A 25743-nucleotide genomic window follows, 5' to 3' on the forward strand; every position below is an offset into this window, starting at 1 on the left:
GCAGGCAGACCTCCAAGTTCAAAGTTAGCCTGATCTATTTTTCTAGTTATTTTGTTGTTTATTGCTGGAGTATGTTTTTATTTTGCTGAAGATAAAATTTCCCTAAGGCCCCTGTATATTTTATAAGAACTTGAGCTGCTACTGCATGTATGTATGTATGTATGCATGCATGCATGTATGTATGTATAAACACAGTGCACTTCTCTCAAGTCTGTATTTGTGGAGTGAGCATCCCTACCTGATACTTTGCTAATGTGAGGAAATTGTTACACTTTTGTTTTATGTGACTGTATTTGGATCTTTCTGCAGGTGCAATGAGGGGCGTGTTGGGAGGCACTGTGAATGTAGCACAGATGAAGTGAACAGTGAAGACATGGACGCGTACTGCAGGAAAGAGAACAGCTCAGAAATCTGCAGTAACAATGGAGAATGTGTCTGTGGACAGTGTGTGTGTAGGAAGAGAGATAATACAAATGAAATTTACTCTGGCAAATTCTGCGAGTGTGATAACTTCAACTGTGATAGGTCCAATGGCTTAATTTGTGGAGGTGGGTAAGCACCAGCAGTAGCTACACACACAGTTTCTCTAATGACTGATCTGAAGAGTCTCTGGGTTAACACACAGAAAGGGAGGGAGGTTAGAGCAGATCCATTAGATCTGCTTTCTTCTATGTTGTGGTTTTTAATTTGTGAATAATTGCTGCAATGATACGTTTTACCACTGTTTTGAGAAATGATCTTTTTCATTGCAGGAAATGGTGTGTGCAGGTGTCGTGTTTGTGAATGCTATCCCAATTACACTGGCAGTGCATGTGACTGTTCTTTGGACACTGCTCCATGTGTAGCGTCAAATGGTCAGATCTGTAATGGCCGAGGTATCTGTGAATGTGGCGCTTGTAAGTGCACAGATCCCAAGTTTCAAGGGCCAACTTGTGAGACATGTCAGACCTGCCTTGGTGTTTGTGCAGAGCATAAGTAAGTACAGCCTAAGTGCTTCACATAGTCACATTCACTTTACTAACTCTAGTATGTGTTACACCACCAGAGCTAGAGGGTAGTATTGATAGAGACACTTCAAAGAGAGCATTTGTTGCCTTTTATGTATCATTTTTTCTGTCCTAAAAATTCTTAATTGTGTAAGAATGAAGTGTGCCATGAGAGTTGTGCTGTTTTTTTTTTTTTTTTTTTTTGTTGTTGTTGTTGTTTTTGTTTTTAATCTGAAGTCACTGTATAATACGTCTGTGGTGTTATCTTATTTAATTGGCACTACTATTCTTTGTTTTTAAGGTTTAGTGGTAGAGATAGAACTCTGAGCTCTACCAGAGATGCATATAATCTAGTCCAGTTGCTATCTTTTGCTTCAGGAGAATGGAAGGTTTTTTCTCCTTGGTAAATTATTATACTGATACTGCTTAAGTTATTGTGGTTTTATGTCACATCTTTAATGTGATATAGGTCCAGTTTTATTACCTATATCTTAATTTTGTGTTGTGGAGATGCATGTATATGTATGTGCGTGGAGTTCTGACAACCTTAGGTTGGTTGTTTCTCCAGTGCTTTCCACCTTCCACCATTATTTACCACAGGGGTTTTCATTGACTTGGAACTTTGCCAAGTAGGCTAGGCAAGGAATCTACCTGTCTCTGCCTCCTAGCACTGGGATTACAAACAATGTGCCCCCATGCCTGGCCTTTTCTGTAGATTCTAGTGATCTGAGTTCAGGTCCTCATGTTTGTGAGGCAGATACTTTATTGACTAAACAATCTCCCAGACCCCACCTTTATTTCTTTATTGTGATTTAATTGTCATTTTGGAGATTAGCATTTTTTAATCTATTAATGGAAAATTTATTTGCAAGAAAAATCCAAGTGTTAACATTGACTAGGAAAATGTATTTGGTTTACTTAAAATTGTTATAAACTTAAACTGCTAAAGTTTGTTCATTGAAACATGTTAAATTATGTTGTATATATATATATGTGTGTGTGTGTGTGTGTGTGTGTGTGTATGTGTGTGTATAAAATTCATACACAGTGTAGAATGAGAGACTTTGTTGTTGACTTAGGCTGTCCTTGAACTCGAGATCCTTCTGCCTCAGCCTCCCCATGCTAGGACTGCAGATGTGGCTACCACCAGGGGCTTAGACTAGATTTTAATGTATGTCTGCAGTGTGCTAGTTGTTGGTCTTGGCCACACCTATTATAGGTTTGTCATGGACATGCTGGTGTCTTTACAAAAAGGATCCACTATGTAGACCTAATTGGCATCTGTGCAGCACCCCTAGCTGTGAATACCAGAATCTGTATTGGAGGCTGAGCAGTTCCCCATAGCTGACTAGGAAGTAAGGTTTTGTGAATAAGATGTTGGGTGAACTCTTAATAAGGCCTGGTGTTACTAGGCCCCATAGGCCTTTACTGAAGTTCCTTATTCCTCCAGTGGAGGGCACATGCTTCAGGCAGCTTTTGTAGCCAGAGGCTTCCTGGGTGCTTTGCCAGCACTAGTGGACTTAGTCCGAGGTGGGTCTGGAGAATTTATTACCTACTCCTTTATTCTTTGACTGCAGGTTTGCCAGCCAGAGTGTTGCTGGCAGTGGCTTGGCTGAGGCTACTGGAAACCAGGATCTCATGTGCAACAAATTGCCTCTTTATTTCCTTTGAATTTATATTGCCCACTAGATTGATTGGTATGGCCATTAGTTTAGCACATGAAGTATTCTAAGCAAAATTCATCTTAGTACATGCTAAGTGTAATGATTTCTGTCTTAGAGAATGTGTTCAGTGCAGAGCCTTCAATAAAGGAGAAAAGAAAGACACGTGTGCAGAGGAGTGCTCCCACTTCAATCTCACCAAGGTAGAAAGCAGGGAGAAGTTGCCCCAGCCAGTGCAGGTCGATCCTGTGACCCACTGCAAGGAGAAGGACATTGATGACTGCTGGTTCTATTTCACCTATTCAGTAAACGGCAACAATGAAGCTATCGTGCATGTTGTGGAGACTCCAGGTAGAAATTGGAAGATGCCTAGCATTGTTTCTTATGATGTCTTGCTTCTATTCTGGGTCTTTGCTGGGTCTCTGGTGGTAGAAACAGCCTGAGTTCTTATCTTACTATTTATATTAGGTTTATATTGGGATATTTTCTTCTCAAAGTTTAAAGTAGAATTTGGCTAATTATATAACAACTAAGGAAGGAATTAAGTTTTAAGAATATGCAACCCAAGTTATATTGTTGGGGATATTTAAATCTGAGCTTGATCCAGCTTTAGGTACTGGACGGAAGATATCTTAAAGATATTATTAATGTTGAATTTGTTCAACTTCCTAGAAATTAAGCACATTTCACCTTTGTTTTCTTAGCAGCCTTTATAGATTCTTTGTCACTCTATCAGGTTTTTGGTATGAACACATTTTAGAGCATGTGGTAAGCATCTGTTCAGGGTTATAGGAAATGCTCCAACTTTTACTTTTTCACAAATGCTTTACTGTTTTAAAAAGAGAGGACAACTTTGTGGAGTTGTTTTTCTCTTGCCATGTGGGTTCTTGAGCATCAAACACACGTGGTCAGCCTTGTTAGCAAGTGCCTTTACCCATTGAGCCCTCTTGTGGTTGCTGCGTTGTTCTGCAGCACCAAACAGGAGCTCTGTTGTGAATGTTGTGTGTGCCTCTGTATCTTTCCATTGCCTTAGTAATTTTTGAATATAGGGGCTTTGTTGTTGTTTTTGTGGTGTTGTGCAGTGAACCCAGGGTGTTGCAATAGATAGTGGCTTCCTGATTTATTTCTACAGTGTTAATGACGAGACTTTGATTGACATGGCAATAGATTACAGATCAAATTGGGGGAAATGAATCTTGATAAAATACTGTCTTCTTTTTAAAAATTAAAAGTACGTGGGGGGAGGGAAGCTAGAGGGGGATTTTTCATGTGCCATGGGTTTCTCCAGTTACCTCAGTCATTTTTATTTGCTAGAGGACAGTCTTGCCATGTAGCCCTTCATCAGTCTGGAAATAACAACCTAGATAGGCTGACTTGAAAGTTGTGGCAATCTTGAAGCCTCTGCTACTTGAATGCTAATTTACACTACCATATCTGACTGCCAGTCATCTTTACTACTGTCTTTTATCATTGCTTAGTACTTTGTAATCTTGAACAGAATATTTTAAATTATGTACAAACTTTTATTTTTGATGCAGTTATTTTTAAACATTTTTTTAGTCTTTAGGAAAAGAAATATATTCTATAACCCCTAAATAAATGACCTTTTGATTGTATTTCCTACCATCTTATAAACTCCCTTGTTAGAACCTAGTAGCTTTTTTTGTTTGTTTGAGACAGGGTCTCACCTTGTCTGTCCTGGAACTCACTTTGTAGATTAGGCTGACCTCAAACTCATAGAGGTCCATCTTGAGATTAAAGGTATGTGCTACCACAACTTAGTAGCTTTTAAATAGGTTTTTGGGACAGTGTAGTCTTTTGAGATTTCAGCACCATTAATTTTGTAAGATCCCATCTATCTCTTTGTGGTCATGTGAACTTTGTATATACTTAGGTTTTTTTTATGCTCATGATTAACCTTTTCATTTGTAGACTGTCCTACTGGTCCTGATATCATCCCAATTGTGGCAGGCGTGGTTGCTGGAATTGTTCTTATTGGCCTTGCCTTGCTGCTGATTTGGAAACTTTTAATGATAATTCATGACAGAAGGGAATTCGCTAAATTTGAAAAGGAGAAAATGAATGCCAAGTGGGACACGGTAAGTTACAAAAGAAACATCTACTGAGAGAAGTAGGTTGGTTCCTGAAGTAAATGTGACTTACACATGTGAGGCTGACCTTTTAAAGTCCTCTTTAAATATTTTATTTTCCCCAAAGTTCAGAGTTCAAAGAAGTTGCATTTGCTGAAACCAGAAGCCTCCTATTCAATTAATAATTTAAGAGGATATGATATTCTGTGTATATAGTGGCCAGTGTGTTTTAGTTCTTTAGTGGGTCAGATTCTAAATATTCTCCTCAGTTCATTTGTCTAATATAAAATAGAATCTTAAATGACATCACCAGTGTCTCAGGCCACACTACAGAAAGAGCTCCTCTTCCCGTCCATACATTCATTATGATTCTCTTCATGATTTCTGGAATATACAACCAAATCAGTATTTCTAAGGCTAGCATGAGGGGAGGGCTGACCGGAAGGCGGGGTTACAACGGGCCATCTTAGATGAGTTCTAGGTGTGTTTGCTCACTTGGAAATACTCAGCCTGAATTTAAGGTATATTTTATTCTCTTCATATTGAATCTCTGTAAAAACTTGTTTCATAGAAACAGGCGTTGTCTGGTATGTGCTGATCACTGGTTTCAGAATAGAGTCAGGTGGTTGGATAAATGTTGGCCCGTATAGATTCACATTTTAACACAACTATAGATACGTTTTTGTTGTTGTTTTGTTTTTTAATTTAGAAATTTCAGAAGTATAGAAATAGAATTCCAGTTTATAGTGTCAATACACTATACATGTCAGTTTTCTTTCAGATGAAATCACTAGAAACTATTTCTTTCACTTTAGCAAGAAAATCCGATTTACAAGAGTCCTATTAATAATTTCAAGAATCCAAACTATGGACGTAAAGCTGGTCTCTGAGTTTCCGTTCGTATTTCTTTTCACTTTCTATCCTTGCATGTGAATTTCTTTCTTTCTTTCTTTCTTTCTTTCTTTCTTTCTTTCTTTCTTTCTTTCTTTCTTTCTCTGCACCATGTGTGTCTCTCAACACTACTACTATTTTTTGGTTTTGTTTGGCTTTATTTTTATGGCTATGTGCAGCTTCTCTCATATGTTAACTTAGTGCTTGGAAGGACTTTACCAAATCTAAGGTATAGAAGCCCACCCTATGTTGGAGAAAAAAGAATGCTTTGCAATCAGGCAGCCCCAGTCTATCCTAGACTTGTTGTAGAGCCTTCCTGAGGCTCCTTTTAAGAATTCAGCAGGGAAGATTTAACCTGACAGCTGGGTTGCAGTCTACTACCCAATCTCTGATGCAGTCTTGTTCCAGGTGTTCATGGTACATAATGAATTACTTCCTGAATTGAATAGCAAAATTGAATGTGAAATCAATTACAATTCATTTTACCCATTCTAGAAAGATTCTGAGACTTTTTTGTTCTTGATTATGTGGGAATTCCACTGAGAAGCAGAATACCGCTGTGTGTTTCTTACTAGTTCTGACTTTCTGACTTTCAAGTTTAAAACTGAAAAGTTTTTGTTGCTTATTTTTTTTTTTTGGCTTGAGAGAAGGTCTGGCTATCTTGAATCTTGCTGTGTAGACCAGGCTAGCATTGAACTCACAGAGATTCACCTGTTTTGTTTCTCTTAAAAATTCCATTAAAAAGGCTGATTACATTTAGCACCAAATTATTTTCTTGTACTTTGGAAGAGCCTGGGAGATTCGTGTTTTCTTATCTCCACTTTCTGTCAACAGAGACAGTGTTGGTAATAGCTACAGGGTCCCCCTGTGTTTCAGGAATGGTTCTTAATACCCTATATTTTTTGTTATTTGTGAGAATAGTGGGGACTATCTTTATTCTTGTTTTATAGAAGAGAAGACTGAGGCAGAGAAACCAAGTTCACACAGCTAGTTAGGGAAATGAGATTTAAGTCCTCACTGTGGGATTCCAACACTTATGTCCCTATTCTTTGCTCTTAACCCATTAGCAGCTTAGCAGTCACATTCTTTAGGAGAAAGTTACCTGGTCAGGAAGAAATAGAACACTTTACAGAGCTGCCCATTTTGATATTGTGTTGTGATTTGGGGTAATGCTGTTGAGTAGAGAGAATCTCTTACACACTGTGTGGAAGCATCACCTGTCAATAAAAAGCTGTTAGCCTATTAGCTGAGGCAGGAGATAGAAGGTGGGACATCTGGCAGAGAAAGGGGGTGGGGGGTGAGGGAGGATTCTGGGTAAGAGCCAAGAGCAGGAGATTTACCCTGAACTCTGAGGAAGTCAGATGCATGAAACTGAGAAGAAACCAACCATGTAGCTGAACTCAGGTTAGAATAAATGGGTTTTATAAGTTATGAGCTAATTGGGGAACAAGCCCAAGCTTATGGCCTTATTCATAAATAATTAAGTCTCAGTCATAATTCTGGGAACAAACACCTAGGGAGAAAAGCTCATGGCTACCCTGTTGGGCAAACATAATGGGAGAATCACTTTTCTGCTACATAGCACTCAGCACTGCTGTTATGCTTACTTATTCTGTTTTTGAACTTGGAAAGCAAACTTGAAGGGCTGCAAGATGTATAATAACTTAATCTGTGAATCAGTCAATTTAAAAAAAGGACTTGCAGAAAACCCCAAATAAGAGAATGATTTATATATTTAAGGGATACAGGAAGTAGCAGTAATACTAGAAATCATGACTTGCTGTATCTTTTACTGCTAAGAAGCTTTTATTTAAGGCTAGTTTGTTGGTAGAAAAGTTATTTTTAAACTCGTGTGTGTGAAACTTGATACATTCTTTCACTCTCTGAAAATTTGCAGAACTTAATTATTATAGATAAACTGATAGCTAGTGAAATTACTGGGATGTTATTTATTTATTTATTTTTGTTGTGGATACAATCAGGTATTAACAATTTCATATAGTTACTTCTCACAGAAGAATTTTTCACTTTTTCCCCCTGAGGTAAATTATTTGCCCTTCCTGTACATTTAATGACACTTTGAGTAATATTAATCAGTAGTTACTATTTATGCTTAATGTTTGTATTCTTGATTTAATTTTTGGTTGTCATATACAACCAAAATATTTCATAGAATTTATTCATAGAATAAATATTTCATACAATTAAAAAAGTAAGGGTTTCTTAAAATTTATGTATTATTGAAATCTAAGAAAATGTATGGCTATAGATTATCCCAAGATGTTTTCTTAATGAATATTATAGTAGAAACAAATAAAAAAAATGAATAAGGATAAAACTATCAGAAAAAAATCATATAAAAACATTTTTTGTAGTATGGGACCAAGGCTTCTCACCAATTAATTACACCATTAGCAGACACTGTAATTGTGTGAGCATATAAGACTGCTATGTTGGGACACTTGACAAATTTATCAGGTCTGTCCTTCCCTGCTGTGAATTACAAACCTCCCAGTTTTCATTGCATACCTCACATATATAATTGTAATATGTAATATGTAATATGTAATTTACAGCCACCACTATCAGCTGTTCATAGTAGACAAAGAGGGACTTACTCCAAAGGATAGCCTATACTTTAAATGCAAATATGCTTTGGCTTCTTGGGGCAGGGGCTCTGCCTTGAGTGATGGAACTAATCTGAGTTACTTTAGCTTATTTTCATTTAAACTGATATCTAATGCATATTACAGTGAGTTTATCTTTAACTTGCATGTTAAATGCTTGTTTGATTGAACTTTGACATAGTGAATATAAATGTTAGTGTGTATGGGAAATCAAACTTCTCCAAAGGTAAGTGTTTTCCATATAAATTCTGCTTTAGTCTTCATGACAATAAATATTGAACTTCTCTTTTATATTTTGCTTTGTTTTGTTCCCTTATAATTCTTAAGCAGTAAACATTAGATTTTGTTAAATGCATTAACTTAAAGACAGTTAAATAGTAGTTTAGTAGCCTAATATATTTGAAAACATAGGCAGTTCTAGCATCACACCCAACCTGATGGAGGAATGCTGTAAGCCCTGAACAGCCAGTGAGCTGAAATCTTGAGATTCTGAGCAGTTTTGTTGTCAGTATAATAGGATGTTTGTTGATGGCTCTTGTATTACTTACTTTTTCCGTTAGTCTCATGAGAAAAGATTTACTCAGGTTGACAATTAGAGGGTATAGTCTGTCATAGTGAAGAAGTCAACAGCAGTTGGAGCATGGGGCACCTAGTCAAATCAAAGTGACAGATGCTGGGGCTCAGCTCACTTTCTCCTTTTATACAGCATTCAAGTTCAGGAGAGGATTCTACTCACAGTGGGCATCCTGCCTCAATTAACATAATCAAGACATGCCAGAGGCTGGTCCCCCAAATGGTTTTACATTGAGATTAAAATTTGCATTATGTTGTTTTGATAAACACCATGACCAAAAAGCAACTTGAAGAAATGAAAGGGTTTATTTGGTTTACTGGTACATCCCATCATCAGAGGAAACCAAAGCAGGAACATGGGGCAGGTACCTGGAGACAGGAACTAAAGCACAGAGAAGTTCTTACTGCTGTGTAATGTGACATACTTTCTCTAGCATGATTATCTACCTTTCGTATAAATCCCAGGCCTACCTGCCCAGGGGTGGCACCACACACAGTGGGCCGGGCTCTCCTAACTAACTAGCAATCAAGAAAATGCCCAAGGCCAGTGTTGTTGGAGGAAATTCCTTAATTTTCTTCCAAGGCCGCCTTAGTTTGTGTCAAGATGACAGAAACTAACCCGCATTCCACCACAAACCCTCTGTACTCTGTGGAAGTGAGTGAGTGATCAGGTGTGTGGTCTTGTTCTGACTAGTATTTGCAAAGCTGCTGCCATCTTGGTAGATGCTGACTTTGGCCTCAGGGTTGAGCCCACACTGCCTTTCTCTTGTCTCTGCTCCATTCTCAGCACCTAAGAGCATATTTTAAATTTCAAATGAAGTCTGTTTCTTTACCTTGATATAGCATTCTTTGTTCTATACTGTGGGATTTTTTTTTGTTTTGTTTTGTTTTGTTTTGTTTTGTTTTGTTTTGGTTTGGTTTGGTTTTTTTTTTGACAGGGTTTCTCTGTGTAGCCCTGGCTATGCGGGAACTCACTCTGTAGACCAGGCTGGCCTCGAACTTAGAAATCTGCCTGCCTCTGCCTCCCAAGTGCTAGGATTAAAGGCATGTGCCCCCACCGCCCGGCTCTATACTGTGGTTTTGTATTTGCTTTTTGGTTATTCTTTGTAGTCGGTTTCCCTACGAAAGTATTCTTAAAAGGGATTCATGTTAATCCCTTTTTCTAGTACTCTTCATATTATGTATATAAATTCTGTTTTGAACTCTGTCAGATCCCCTTATTTCATATCTTCACACTATACTGTACTCTTTTCAAGGGCACAGTTATGATTATATAATTATGATTGCTATTGTTCTGCTTAAAGCACCATGGTATATTTTTCAATCCTGAGAAATGTTCGTGGTTTTGAGTCACTTGCTGAGTTTGCATCAGTTCTTACTCTAGAGTAGAACTGTGATCAGCATTATCCTTAGGCTATTGAAGAATAGTAATTTTATGGAAGCATGGAAATTAATTAACATATTGTAAGCATATTTTTGGTTTGTGACTTGATGGGCACAGTGCCTTGGGTGACACTGGCAGACATATCCAGAACTCAATTCTGTAGAACTGAGGAGGTTTCAGGAGCACATCTCCTTCCCTACATGGAAGCCAGCCACCCTATAATAAGCACTTCTAAGCATTAGAGTGTGTAAGTTAGGTTTTTAGTGTTTTCTTAAGTTGGTACCTGATCTTCAGAGGCTCTGATGCCAGCTGTACAGGTTCTATGTGGAGGCCATTTGTGAGACAGCCCTTCAGGGATGATGGACTGGAGTCAGAGTACAATATTCTAATAGCCTGAGACTCTCCTTCTCACCACTGTGTCTGATTTTATCTCTGCCTTCTAAACACTATTTGATACTGGACTTTGGAAGAGACTTCTTAAGACAACTGCAGCCTTTAATCTTGTTCTGGAATACTGTGATTTTAGAGAGTAACTGGTAATTTGTGTTTGTTTTAGGGTGAAAATCCTATTTACAAGAGTGCCGTGACAACTGTGGTCAATCCGAAGTATGAGGGAAAATGAATCCTACTCAGGCGGATTTTGCAACACCAAGCTCACAGCAGCAGCATCTTAGTCACAGTAGGGTAGCTTTGGGGCTCTGTGGCCAGGGGTTTATTCACATGCAGGTTTGGAAAATGTACAATATGTATAATTTTTAATTTTTTTTATTATTTTGAAAATAATATTATCCATGCCAGGGACTGACAGAAGACTTGAGAAAGGATCCTTATCCTCGTCAGCTGAGGTCACAGTGTGCCTTTTTAATCCTTCCTCCTGGACCATTGGAATCAAGCTCTTATTAGATTGAATGACACTGCTAGTGCCAGTGCAAGGCAGAGCTGAAATAGCAGTATCACAGCATCTGAACTATGATTCTCAACTTTACAGAGTGGCCAGGGCTAGTTATACAGAATCAAACAACAATCCTGCTGGTTGCTCTGGGCTTTGATCAGCCTGCCGGCTGCCCACTGAGAATTCCCAATGATGTGTGTGGAAGACAAATGTGTTGACAGTTTCCAATTAAAATAAATTTGACACAGTTGATTTACAAGTCCATTGGACAAATTCTGAGAGGTGGGAAGAAAAACTTAGCTTTAAAACCTGTGTGCTATTGTGAGTTACTTGATACTGTAACTCCAACGCCTTCTCTTTATAAATCCAAGCTTGGATGAAAGTACTGGGAACTTCTCTGCTAAAAAGTCCCTGACTTAGTGCTATTCACATAAAGGCCATAATTTTAGTAGCATTGCTGAGCGGGGACCTTTTGGGTTGAGCTTAGTTTACTTTTTTTTTTTTTTTTCTTTAATTCCTGGTGCTCCCTATCACTTTCTCTAATCTTTTAATGTGTCTGTTTGCAATTTGGGGGTAAGACATTTTATCATTACCTTTTCTTTTCCTTGGTTGTACATTTGCCTTTTTCACACATACTGTAAGCTGTCCTGCTGCTTGTAGGACTACAGGGCCTGGGCCCCTCAGCAGCCATTCAACCACTGTGCACCTTCTGCACGTGCCTTCCCTACTGTGCTTGCTCTGTTTCAAACTAGTCACAATCTTGTTTTAAGTGCCTTTTAATTTTGACAGTGCTATTAACTGAAGTTATTTATTAAAATAAAAAGGCCTAAAATACATTAAGTGATTTGTTTTGGCTCTGTATTTTTGTTAGTTTTGTGCATGTAATTTTTATGTGTTAAAGATATGGTGGAGAAACATGTCGTAAACCATTTAAGCCAAAGTGATTCATTTTAGATATGTGGGGAATGCATAGTAGAACAGATTGCAGTTATGAGGTGTTTTACTCTTACATAAGCAGAACTTTTTATGAATATCATCTTAGACTACTAGATGCTGGAGAGCTAATATTTAAGAGATGGGTAGTATTTTCATTCTTAGGAAGAACTAGGAAAATCTTAACTTTTATTTAGTTTTAGTTTATTTATGTGTAAAACTATTTCCATAAAAACACTTGTGTAAGGCTTCAAAGAACTTGGGTTGGCAAGATGGCTTAGTGGGTAAAATCTCATGCTGTGAAGGCTGATCTGAAGTCAATCCGTACTTGATATGTGTTGGTGTTCACATGTCATGACAGGCACATGGAGGTCAAGAAACAACTTTGTGGAGTTGGTTCTTTTTTTTTATATGGGTTCTGAAGATTGAACTTAGGTCTCCAGGCTTGTGCAGTAAGTACCTTTATCTCACCAGCCTTCTGTGTTTTCTTTTTAAAAAGTTATCTATAGGTATGTGTGTATATGTCTCATGTTCACATGTGAGCACATGCATGTGCCTACATGTGTTCATAAGGAGGCCAGAGATCAACCTTGGGTGGAAAGTGAGAACCAACTCCACAAACTTGTTTCTTATTGGCCTAGAATTTTCCAGAGTTTTTATACCTTCCTAGTGCTAGGCTTGCAATCATTCATTACCATGCCTGGCATTTTATTTCCCTTGGGATCTAGGGATCAAGGTAGGTCCTCATGCTTACAAGGCAAACACTTTACTGAATGAAGTATCTCTTCAGCCTGGATTTATGATTTTAGTATTAAAAACATTAAGACAGCCGGGCAGTGGTGGCCCATGCCTTTAATCCCAGCACTTGGGAGGCAGAGGCAGGTAGATTTCTGAGTTCAAGGCCAGCCTGGTCTACAGAGTGAGTTCCAGGACAGCCAGAGATACACAGAGAAACCCTGTCTCCAAAAACCAAAACAAAACCATTAAAACAACTTATTTTTATTTTCTAAGTGTCCCTGCTTGAAAGTGTAGTTTTTTTTATTCTGTAGGATCGTATGGAATAATAGCCTTGTATATCAAATGACACTTAAAGAACCACTCATTTCAAACACACATAGCACAAATGTCGTTTAATTGCCTTTACACCACACCAGAAGGTACTGGAAGCATCTTATCTAGTCAAAGCAAGCTGGAACATCAGCAACAACAGAGTGATCTTAAGGCTCAAGCTGTTCAAGAGTGACGAGGAGTTCTGAAAATAAACCGTCAATTGTCAATATCAACTCTAATACACACACATGCACTTCTGACAACTTTCAATTTTCTACAGCTTTAGTAATGTAGCAGATTTTTTATTAATTGACTAATTGCATTTCATTGTCAAAATATCTTTGATTTTAAAGTCACTGTTCTTTCTCAGTGTCAAAACAGACTCCAAAGCTGCCTTATGGATAAGGAACTGAAGCTCTTAATACCCTGAACTCTAGTGATCATTATTCCTTATTTGTGGGTTAATACCTCAGCTATATATTTTCAAAGTTCATATCCCATAATTCCCAATGAAAAATTCCAGCTGTATCTGCTGCCCCAGTTCTCGTTGATCTAAATAAGAAGACATTTGAGAATTGTTTTCCAGATAAGTAGTAGGGAGGTTGCTTCTGCAACTGTGTAACCAGCTATTTAGTTACTGCTAATTATTGAACTGTGTTCTCCATTGTGAGCACCTTAAGGTACTTACGGTTATTAAACTTACATAAAATTAAACATTAAAATCTCACTTACTGTAGCTACCTGTCGAGAGCCCAGTTCATCTGTTTTACATTGGAGGACAACATGCACATTTCCACATAATTCTACGGGAGTGTTAATTTTTTCATTCTGAAAAAAGGTGGCTGGAGAAGAGGATCATTTAAGCACCATCTGCCAGTAGTTCTAGAACCTGGATTAAAGCAAAGGGGAGCAGCTGTTTGCTTGTGTGCTTGGTTGAATTCTTACAGTACTTTGATGACTTCGGTAGCTTCATAGTAGGTACATATTAACATCACATACAAAGAATCTGGTTTAACATTTGTGGAGGTGGGGACAGTGAATGTAGGTTTTTAAAAGCACCTATGTGGGATTCTGTTTTGTGGGTGGGCTTGAGATGCACTGCCTCTACAAACATTCGCTCCTCTGATGTCACAGCATACCCTTCATGGAAACTGAGTTGAAAATATTACACTTTCTCCCTTATTCCCTCTTCCTTCTTTGCCTCTCCCTTCTTCCTCCTCTTTCTCTCCTCCCCCTCCTCTTCCTCCTGTTGTTATTGTTGATGATGTTGAATTTTTTTCTTTAGGATTAAGTCTCATTAAGTAATTGATTGACCTCATGCTCCTTCCACCTTTATCCCCCAAATTCTAGGATTACAGGCCCAAGGCCGCATACATTTTTAACCTAATAGTCCTAATCTGTAATTAAAAGGACTCTTGTTCAATTTATTTTAATATTTATTGTTCATTTTGCCAGATCCTTAAAAAGTATCTGCCTTTATGTGTTTACAGTTTTTTAGTTTTTCTTGAATTACTCTCAGCAGAAAGCATTAGAACTTTCCAAAACAGGTCTCTTCACACATCTGCTTATTTACCAGGGATCTTTCATGTGCCAGGCCCTGTTGTGGAAAGTAGGGGTGCTAGACCCTTGCAGAACTTAGGGACCTTCTTAGGTACTGAGAAAAGCACAATTAGATTGCTGAGTAAAGGTACTTGACAAGCAGTCTACCAGCTGAGTTCTATTCCCAGCACTCTGAATGCCAGATTTCTAGTGTCCGTAGAAATGTGGATGGCATTGTGATCTTGGCAGTTCATAGGAACACTCTGGAAAGGTAAACTTGATCTAGTCTAGAGAACCCAGGAATGCCACCCATGAAGGAAGGCTGTCTGTTAATGCTAAGCTGAAATTTATATTGGAAAGAGAAATCCACAAAGTGAAAGCTTCTCTTGTGTGCAACTCAAGTTTTGCTGACTCTGATTCTACTCATTTCTGTGTATATTCTCTCTGAAATCCTCATAGAACCAATAGAGCTTGGCATTGTACTACTTCCTGAGTATTTCTATGACTCTACATCGACTGACAGTTTTATTAGGCTAACTTTGTGAGTTTTTCTATTCATATTAGGGGTTAGTTTGTATAGATATATAAGATGTAAATAATATTTTCACAGTGAAAGATCACAGAGTATAGGAACTACATCAACCTTATCTTTTATATTTTTTCAGTAGAAATTCAATTCCTTACTGACTTTTGCCACAAAACAATGGAACATTAGATTAGCATAATTCAACTTATTTCTTTTATTTTGTCTTTAACTTTTCTGTGTGTATACTAAGTCAAACTAACCTATTCCAAGAGTAGCAGGTATTCCCAACTGCAGAGCCATTCATTATTCTATTTCTTTTTGGGGGAAAAATAGATGCTTTCAAGTTTCAAAATAGTCAGCAAATCTAATGCCTATGACAGTGATAAGCCGCATTAGATTTAGTATAGTCACACCCAGTATACTCCCTAGGAAATAATAATGTGATTAAAGTAACTATTAAATGTTCAAAAGCACTAAGTTGACAAAAGTCATATCTTTTAAACCCTTGGCAGTTGACTGTGCAATGTCTTAAGTATTAATGATTTGAATGTGTGAATACTTTCTTTACTTGTGACCTAAAGTTTTTTTTTCACAGTATTTCAGGGCCCTGTCAAGACAGGCAAGGTCTGTACCACTGAGCCGTATTCATTCCCAACTCTTCACTTGTGCATTAAAAACAATTATAACTTTTTTTTTTTAATTAGGAGAATAAAAATAGCCATGAGACAATAGAACCCACCTGCTGTCTTTGAAGGACTTTCATGATCTGGTCCTACCCTTTTTTCAGGGGCCTTCCCCACTGTTCTATCAGTATCATCCACTCACATGGCTTCCTAGCAATTTGCCTTACTGCATCCATGAATATCTTCATGCTGTTTACCACCGGGATTCTTTCTCTCAACTGTAGATGTGCAGCAGGCTTTTATGGAATAGTACTTAATGCTAAAGAAAAAGTATTCAGTTGTTTAATTTCATAATATTCAATAACATTAAATATATTATTATATTTGGTGTCAGAGAAAACAGGGTACAATGTCAGACAAACAGTAGAAATGGAGTACAATGTGAGTCTGAAGGCTATTGTCTGTAGGAATGATGCCTGGACTTTCTTACCTGAGAGTACCATGAGCTCTGACAGTGGATCTTCAGCCCACATCAGCATGAAAGCAGCCCAAAGCTGGGGCAGATGGCTGGATGTAAGCCATAGAGCTTTGGTTATCTGGTGGGGTGAGGCCCAAAGCTTTACATTTTTGTTTGTTTAGTTGGTTTTTTGAGATACAGCCTCTCTATGTAGTCCTGGCAGTCCTGGAACTCAATTTATATACCACACTGGCCTGTAACTCCCATAGATCCTCCTGTTTCTGCCTCCTAAGTGCTGAGATTAAAGGTCTGTGCTGCTACTCCCCACCTGGACTTGCATTTCTGACTATCTCAGACCACACATACGCATAGAGTTTTGTTTTTATGCAAACTACATAACTTAATATGCCCAAGATGCCAAGCAAATATAAAGGATGCGAAGATGTTAAATCAGGAAGGAAATGGCTCCAAGTCTACAATAAAGACCCATTTTGAGGCTGATGGAAACAAGAACTGATGCTGAGGTGTTTGTGGCGACTTTGTTACAGAGAGGAAAATGTAGACCAAAATGCTGCTTCAGCACCCTGATGTGTTTCACATAAGCCAACAAGATCAATAGACATTCCACCAGTCAGGTCCTGCTGCCGGCTCCAGTGGAAAACAGAGAAAGAAAAGAACCTAGAGTAGCATTGTAGGAGTTTGGGGAAGATAGGATCAAGGTAGGTTGTATAGGTATCTGAAATTGTCAAAGAATAAAAGATATCAATAGAGGAAACCAACAAAAAAAAATCTGAATCCTTGAGAATATAATCAAAAGACACAAAATAGTATTAACTGGAGTTGTTTCTTGTGTGAGACATAGAACTCATTGATGATGTCTGTGTGAACACCTTTATCATCTATGGATGGTTTGAAGTAACACAGTGATATGAGTATTTTTCCACATGGCCATATATATGCTTTCTTTTGAGAACTATCTCCTAATCATTTGTGTGTTTTCAAGTTGTCCTTACTGTAACATATTCAGTTTGTGCATGGACTGTGGATGAGACATTGGGCTGCACCATTGGTATGTTTCCTACTTGTGAGAGCTGTGCTGTGATTGAGTCAGATGAGACATTTTTAAGAAACAGATTTGAGTGACTCTTCTATAGTTCAGAGGCAGAATAGTGTTAAGACTGACATACTTATGAACACAGAAACACAAAGCAAGAGGAGAGGGGTAACCAGCAGAGGATCTAGCCTGTGAAAATCTTTCTAGAATTGCTTCAGTTTCTCTCTAAATTTGAAATGATAGAAATCAAAAAGGTTAAAAGTACCTATCACATTTTCATCAATACAGAGGCAATTAGTGGAAAATGGACAAGAGGGGAAAAAAGTAGGTTATTTCACAGAAAAAATGTGAAATATGGCTGTTTAAGATACTTGATTTTCATTAAATATAATAATGGGATAAAAACTTTATTCTTTATTTTTAATGATGTAAATTATTAATACTTAACATTGTAAATCAAGTATAGCATGAAATGTACCCTCTTAGCTTTTCCTAAGTGAACAGTTAGGCACATTAGGAATGCCCACCATACAGTATTTTTCTCATCTACTATACATTTCCAGAATGTCCTTTCCTTTTGAAACAAGAAAATTCCATGTCTATTTTATGATTCTACACGTTAAAGGTCCCTGCTGGCCACCGTCCTGCTTTTTTGCATTTATGAATTTGCTACTTTGTTTACCTCATATGAATGGATGATTACATTTTTTGTATTGTGGGGCTGGCTTATTGATATCCTATTATAATGTGTCTGGATTTTTCTTTTTGAGACTAATATTCCATTCTATGTACAGTACTACATTTAGTTTAATTATTCACCTGTCAGTGGACAGTTGGAGTTCTGACTAATTCCATAATTGAAATGGTTATACAAATATCAACTTGTGCTTTTGATTTTAATTATTTTTGGATATACCTTAAGGAGTAAAGTTGCTGGACTTATCATATAATTCACAGTGTTTTCCAGAAACTATGTACCATTTTACCTTCCTACAAGCAGCCACAGGAGTTCCAGTTTCTTGATATTCTTGATAATTTTTTTATTTCTTTTTTTTTTTTGTGGCATTTGAAATTAAATATAGGGTCTTGTATACACCAGGCAAGTGCCTCAGGACTGAGCTACATCCTTCTTCAGGCCTTCTTTTTATTTTAAATAGGCTCTCACTGTCTTCAACAGGTGGCTCTTGAACTCATTCTGTATCCAAGCTGCCATTGAACTTATAATTTTCCTGCTTCAGTCTCCAAAGTGGCTGGAATCACAGGCTTGAACCCAAAGGTCCATATTATGTTTTTTCCTTTTCCTTTGCTCCTCCTTTTACCCCTCTCCTTTTATAGATAGTAGTCATATGATGAGCATAATGTGCTGTGTAACAGTATTTTGGGGTTGTATTTCCCTAATCATCAGTGACATTTAACATGTATGATGGTTGGTTTCAAATTACAGTTTGCCACTATCTAGAATAGATAGACCTGAGAAGAGAGTCTCAGTTGAGGATTACTTACATTAGGTTGGCCTATGACATGTATGTAGGGGGATTGCACTGAATGTACCTAAACTCATTGTGGGTGTCTTTAATCTCTGAGCAGAGGGTCTTGACGGACAAAAGGTAGATGAGTGGAAGCAGGCAGCAGGGATGTATTCCTTTTCTTCTGGTCTTTTCTAAGGATATAGTATGACCAGCTGCCACTAGACTTTTCTGCAAATATGGACTGTAACCTAGAATTGTAAGCCAAATACATCTGTTTGTCCCCTACATTGCCTTTAGACAGCATATTTTACCAGCGCAACAGAAAGCTTCAATACCATGTAGCACTAAGTGCCTTCATAAAGAAATTTTCATACTAGCAACTTAACTTAAAGAGATGCCTATAAAGGTACAAGGAGCTTGCAGAACAACAAATAAATTGGACAAGAAAAGTAAATCCTCTTGCCACATAAAACACTAAATGTACAGAACAAAGAAGAATAATAAAAGCTGCAAGGGAAAAAGGCCAAGTAACATATAAAGATTGACCTATCAGAATTACACCTGACTTTTCAATAGAGACTCTAAAGACCAGAAGGGCCTGGACAGATTGTCTTGCAGACCCTAAGAGACCACAGCCCAGACTACTGTACCCAGCAAAATTTTCAATCATCATAGAGGGAGAAAACAAGATATCCCATGACAAAACCAAAGGCAAACAATATAATTCCACTAATCCAGCCCTACAGAGAATACTAGAAGGAAAACTCCAACCCACTGAGGCTAACTACACCCAAGAAAACACAAGAAATAATTTTACACCAGCAAAAACAAAAGACACACATATATACACACTACCACCAACAACATCAAAATAACAGGAATTAACAGTCATTGGTCATTAACATCTCTCAACATCAGTGGATTCAATTTCCCAATAAAATGACACAGGCTAACAGTGGATGTGTAAACAGGATGCACCATACTGCTGCATACAAGAAACACACCTCAGCAGCAAAAATAGACATCACCTCAGAGTAAAGGGCTGGAAGACTCCAACACCACACTCTCACCAATTGTCAGGTCATTACGACAAAAACTAAACAGAGAAAAAAATGAAACTAACATGTTATGAATCAAATGGACCTAACAAATATCTATAGAACATTTCACCCAAACAAAAGATTATACCTTCTTCTCAGCACCTCATGGTACCTTCTCCAAATTGACCACATAATCACACAGCCTCAACAGATACAAGAAAATTGAAATGATACCGTGCATACTATCAGATCACCATAGACTAATGCCAGACTTCAATAACAACAAAACAACAGAACACCCACATACTCATGGAAACTTAACAACTCTCTACTCAATGATCACTGGGTCAAAGAAAGAAATTAAAGACTTTCTAGAATCCAATGAAAATGAAGGCACAATATACCTAAATTTATGGGATACAATGAAAGCAGTGTTAAGAGGAAAGTTAATAGCACTAAGTGCTGGTTCTTTGGGAAAACCAACAAGATAGACAAACTCTTAGCCAAACTAAGAGGCAGAGAGACAATATCCAAATTAACAAAATCAGAAATGAAAAGGGAAACATAACAATAGACATTGAGGAAATCCAAAGAATTCTTAGGTCTTACTTCAAAAGTCACACTTCACAAAATTGGAAAATCTAAAAGAAATGCATTTACCAAAATTAATTCAAGATTAGGTAAACAACCTAAATAGTCCTACAACCCCTAAGGAAATAGAAGCAATAATTAAAAGTCTCTCAACAACAACAACAAAAAAAGGAAGAAGAAAAAGAAAAAACAAACAGTGCCAAACTCCATTCTATGAGGCCACAGTCACCCTGATACCTAAACCACACAAAGACTCAACAAGAGAATTTCAGACCAATTTCTTTTATGAACATTGATGCTAAATACTTGCAAACCAAATCCATGAACACACCAAAAAGATCATCCACCATGATTAAGTAGGATTCATCCCAGGAATGCAGGAATGGCTCAATGTATGAAAACTCATCAACATAATCCACCACATAAACTGAAAGAAAAATCACATGATCATCTCATTAGATGCTGAAAAGCCTTTGACAAACTCCAACACCTCTTCATGTTGAAAGTCCTGGAGATATCAGGTATATAAGGTACATACCTAAACACAATAAAGACAATATATAGCAAGCTAATAGTCAACATCAAATTAAATAGAAACTTAAAGCAATTCCACTAAAATCAGGGACAAGACAAGGTTGTCCATTCTCTCCCTATCTCGTCGATATAGTAACCAAAGTTCTAGCTAGAGTAATAAAACAACTAAGGGAGATCAAGGGGATACAAATTGTAAAGGAAGAAGTCAAAGTATTGCTATTCACAGATGATATGATAATAAACATAAGTGATCCCAAAAATTCTACCAGAGAACCCCTACAGCTGATAAGCACCTTCAGCAAAATGGCTGGATACACAACATTAACTCAAAAAAAAAAAAAAAAAAATGAGCCAAGAAGGAAATTAGGGAAACAGAACCCTTAACAATAGCCACAAATAATATAAAATATGTTGATGCAACTCTAACCGAAAGACCTGAATGACAGACAAGAACTTCAAGTCTCCGAAGAAAGAAACTGAAGAAGCTATCAGAAGATGGAAAGATCTCCCACAATCATGGATCAGTAGGATTAACATAGTAAAAGTAGCCATCTTACCACAAGCAATCTACAGATTGAATGCAATTTCCATCAAAATTACAACACAATTCTTTACAGACTTTGAAAAAACAAATCTCAACTTCTTATGAAAAACCAAAAACCCAGGTTAGTTAAAACAATCCTGTATAATAAAAGAACTTCTGGAGGTATCAACCATCCCTGATTTCAAGCTGTACCACAGAGTAATAGTAATAAAAAACTGCATGGTATTCGTACAGAAACAGACAAGTTGATCAATGGAATTGAATCAAAGACCCAGAAATAAACCCACACACCAAGGCTACCAGATTTTTGGCAAGCCAAAACCATACAATGGGAAAATGGTGGTGGGCTAACTGAATGTCTGCATGTAGAAGAATGCAAATAGATCCATATTTATCAACCTGAACAAAACTCAAGTCTAAGTGGATCTTGTACATAACTTGAACATAAAACCAGACTTAAACATACAACCAGAAACACTAAATCTAATAGAAGAGAAAGTGGGAAATAGCCTTGAATGCATTGATACAGTATACAACTTCCTGAACAGAACAATAGCTCAGGCACTAAAACTAACAATAAATGGGACCTCATGAAACTGGAAAGCTTCTGTAAGGCAACAGACATCATCAATAGGACAAAACATCCGTGACAGAAGGCTAATATCCAAAATATATAAAGAACTCAAGAAGTTGGACACCAACAAACCAAATAACCCAATTAAAAATGGGGTACAGTCCTAAACAGAGAATTCTCAACAGAGGAATCTCTAATGTCCGAGAAACACTTAAGGAAATGTTGAACGTCCCTAATCATTAAAGATGACAAAATAAAAATGACAAAAATGACTCTGAGATTCCACCTTACCCCATCAGAATGGTTAAGATAAAAAAACTCAGTTGGCAGCACATGCTGGTGACTATATAGAGCAAGGGGGACACCTACATTGTTGGTGGGAGCGCAAACTTTGGAAATCAATCTGGCATTTTGTTTTGTTTTCACAGAACTAGGGATAGTTCTACCTGAATACCCAGCTATACCACTCCTGGGCATATACCAAAAAGATGCCCCACCATCCTACAAGGACACTTGCTCAACTATGTTCATAGCAACTTTTATTCCTACTAGCCAGAAACTGGAAACAACCCAGATGTCCCTTAGCTGGAGAATGGACAAAGAAAATGCTGTTCATTTAAACAAGGGAATACTATTCATTTATTAAAAATAAGAACATCATGAAATTTGCAGGCAAATGGACAAAACTAGAAAATAACATCTTGAGTGAGGCAACCCAGACCTATACTCACTAACAAGTGGATATTATCCATAAAGTACAGGATACCCATGCTACATTTCACAGACCCAAGGTAGCTAAATAACAAGGAGGTCCCAAGGGAGGATGCTTGAATCTCACTCAGAAGGAAAAATAACATAGTCATGGGAGGGTGGATGAAGGGAGGGCACTGGGTGGGAAAGGAGATGGGGATGGGAGTGGGGGGGCATTGTTGATCAGGTGTAGAGAGAGGGTTGAAAGAATGAATGGAAATCAGCAGCTGCGGGAGCATGGGGGGATCTCTAGGATGTGCCAGAGACCTGGGATGGGAGAGGCTCCAGGGAGTCTATGAGAGTGACCCTTGCTGAGACTTGTAGCAGTGGTGGCTATGAAGCCTGAAGTGGCCACCTCCTGTAGCTAGGCAGGACTCCCATGGAGGGATAAGGACTCCAACATACCCACAAAACCTTTGATGCAAAATTTGTCATGTCTACAAGAAGTGTAGGGACAAGGATCAGAGACTGAGGGAATGGCCAACCTATGACTTATCCAACTTGAGTTCCATCCCATGGGCAAAAACCAATCCTTCGCATTATTAACAATACTCTGACATGCTTGCAGACAGGAGCCTAGCATAATTGTTCTCTGAGAGGCTTTACCCAGCAGCTTACTGAAACAGATGCAGGGACCCACAGCCAAACATCAGATGGAGCTTGGGAAGTGTTGTGGAAGAGTTGGGGGAAGGACTGAGTAAACCAGAGGGAATAGGAACTTCACATGAAGACCAAGAGTCTCCTAACCTAGACCCTTGAGGGCTTCCAGAGTCTGAACCACCAACCAAAGAGCATACACAAGCTAGACCTAGGTCCCCTGCACATAAGTAGTAGATGTGCAGTTTGGTTTTCATGTTAGACTTCCAACAACTGGAGCGGGGGCTTACCCTGACTCTATTGCCTGCTTGTAGATCCTGGTCCCCTAACTGGGCTGCCCCTCAGTGAGAGAGGATGTGCCTAGTCCTGCAGTAACTTGAGGTGCCAGGGTCAGTTGGTACCTGGGGTGAGAGGGACATCCCCCTTCTCAGAGGAGAAAGGGAGGGGACATTGAGGAATGTCTGTATGAAGGGGAACTTGGAGGAGGGGGCTGTGATCAGGATGTAAAGTGAATAAATAGTTTAATGGAGAAAAAAATCAAAATAAAAAAACTACAGAGGTTAGGTAGATAGTAGAGGACCAGTGGAGGGGGTAGATCTTTCAGGAAGGGGAAACAACATATAGTGTTTTGGAGAGATAAAGGGAAACCAGAGTAGGAGGATTAAATGGGGAAGGGTGAGAGAATAGGGTAATGAAGAAAATATAGGCAGAGAAAACCAACATCTAATATCTTCTGCAAAGTCATAATGGCAACACGGTACTGTAGAAGCTTCTTAAAATATATACATATATGAAAGTTATTTGAATAGCATTATTGACACAGCTGTATCCACTAGGAATGGTGAAAGTCATGAAGCCAGTACAGCTGTTTGACACAGTTTTAGCAAAGCTGAGTTGAATGCTGTACTCATTGTATTCTCTTACTTTTAGGTTTTTGGTCTCTGCATGTTTTATTCTTGTTGACTTTCTGCATTATTATTCATTTTGTGTCTTTTTCAGAGAAAATTGTGTCTGAGTCCTTTTAGGAAAATCCTAAAAATAACTTTATTTGTCCCTATTTGGAAGACTTCCTTATGCCTTGGAGTTTGTTTAGCACAGACAAGGACATAACTAGAAATTTCTTTATGAAACCATTACTCCAGGAATCTTCTTGGGGTATCCACCCCTAAGCAAACTCAAATAGTATAACTGGTGTAGGGTAAACAGAAACAATTGACAAGCTCTGACTGGCCAGGAGAATATGTTACAGATTCACAGCCTTCTTTTACAATATGCTTAGAGCTCTCTGAAAATGTTGTTTAAAGATAGAGGGTCATATAGGATATATATACCCCTGGAGGATTAGAACTCAGTAAATATGATAGATTGAATAAATTAACTTTTTCTACTTTGTGACATAGATATAGTAAAAGGAATTGGGTATTAGCATTTATTATTCATAAAAAGACCAGTTCAGATATTTTCTGTTTGTCTGGAGTGCTTAAAAATTACTCCAGCCTAAAAGCAGGCTGTCATATAATAACCGTATTTGCTTTGAAGGAGACATTTTTTAGATTCTTTAAATTGGAGTTTAGGTCTGATAATAAGATGGCCTTGTCAGGCATAGGTGGGAGAGGAGATTCTTGGTCCCGTGAAGGATGAACACCGAGTGGGGGGGAATGTGAGGGTGGGGAGGTAGAAGTGGGGGGGGGTTAGGTAGGGGCACAGCCTCATAGAAGCATGAGGAGGAGGGATGGGATAGGAGGTTTCTAGGTGGTGGGGGGAAGTGGGGTAAGGGGATAAAATCTGAAATGTAAATATAATACCCAATAAAAAATAAAATAAAATTGTCAGGAGCCATAATGGGGCAAGCTAGTAACTAGCAAGTGATCATCCTAAAATGCCTTGCCTTGGATTATTATATAATCTGCAACAAGTGAGCCCTTATTCAGCAAGGCTGTAAGGGATTTATTTTAGGAAAGATTCTTGCTATTAATATGCTTTTTCTATTATTATTATTATTATTATTATTATTATTATTATTAAACAAATATAACAATCATTAAGCAATAGCACATCCCTTTGGAGCAGATCTCTGCAGATCCATGAAGATGTACTCTCTGAGGTGATGCTATATAGACAAATAGATGACTTCTTAAGTCTTAATGATGATCCTATAAGAATTGCTAAAATATCAATGATTACTAAGCTCTTTTATAATGGGACTGCTATTTGGTCCTTTTCTGATAGTCAAAACTGCAATGAGAATTCTGCCAGTCTCACAAGTGTCAGTTAATTGCTCTTAGATAGTAACCAGACTTTCTCCTACTCGGAGCACATTCCAAGAGGTTGTAAAACAATTAACCAAAGGTCATTAAA

The 25743-nt window shown here is 38.0% G+C and overlaps 2 protein-coding genes across 3 annotated transcripts in view; one reads left to right on the forward strand and one right to left on the reverse strand.

The window, feature by feature from the left end:
• Positions 1 to 11944, forward strand: part of Itgb1 (integrin subunit beta 1) — a 49746-nt gene extending 37802 nt beyond the window's left edge. Inside the window, exons 12-16 of the mRNA XM_034522487.2 lie at positions 310 to 548; positions 753 to 975; positions 2766 to 2998; positions 4580 to 4746; positions 10769 to 11944. Coding sequence (XP_034378378.1) covers positions 310 to 548; positions 753 to 975; positions 2766 to 2998; positions 4580 to 4746; positions 10769 to 10834 — 928 coding nt within the window. The 3' untranslated portion in view covers positions 10835 to 11944. The remainder of the gene's footprint in view (positions 1 to 309; positions 549 to 752; positions 976 to 2765; positions 2999 to 4579; positions 4747 to 10768) is intronic.
• Positions 11945 to 13152: 1208 nt separating this feature from the next.
• Ccdc7 (coiled-coil domain containing 7) overlaps positions 13153 to 25743 on the reverse strand; it is a 297148-nt gene continuing 284557 nt past the window's right edge. For both annotated transcript variants that reach the window (XM_076916072.1, XM_076916071.1), the window contains exons 57-59: positions 15892 to 16094; positions 13820 to 13976; positions 13153 to 13289 (exon numbers count right to left, since the gene is read on the reverse strand). In XM_076916072.1, coding sequence (XP_076772187.1) covers positions 16075 to 16094 — 20 coding nt within the window. In that variant the 3' untranslated portion in view covers positions 13153 to 13289; positions 13820 to 13976; positions 15892 to 16074. The remainder of the gene's footprint in view (positions 13290 to 13819; positions 13977 to 15891; positions 16095 to 25743) is intronic.

Source organism: Arvicanthis niloticus, chromosome 18 (assembly GCF_011762505.2).
Source record: "Arvicanthis niloticus isolate mArvNil1 chromosome 18, mArvNil1.pat.X, whole genome shotgun sequence".
In the NCBI taxonomy this organism is placed as follows: domain Eukaryota; kingdom Metazoa; phylum Chordata; class Mammalia; order Rodentia; family Muridae; genus Arvicanthis; species Arvicanthis niloticus.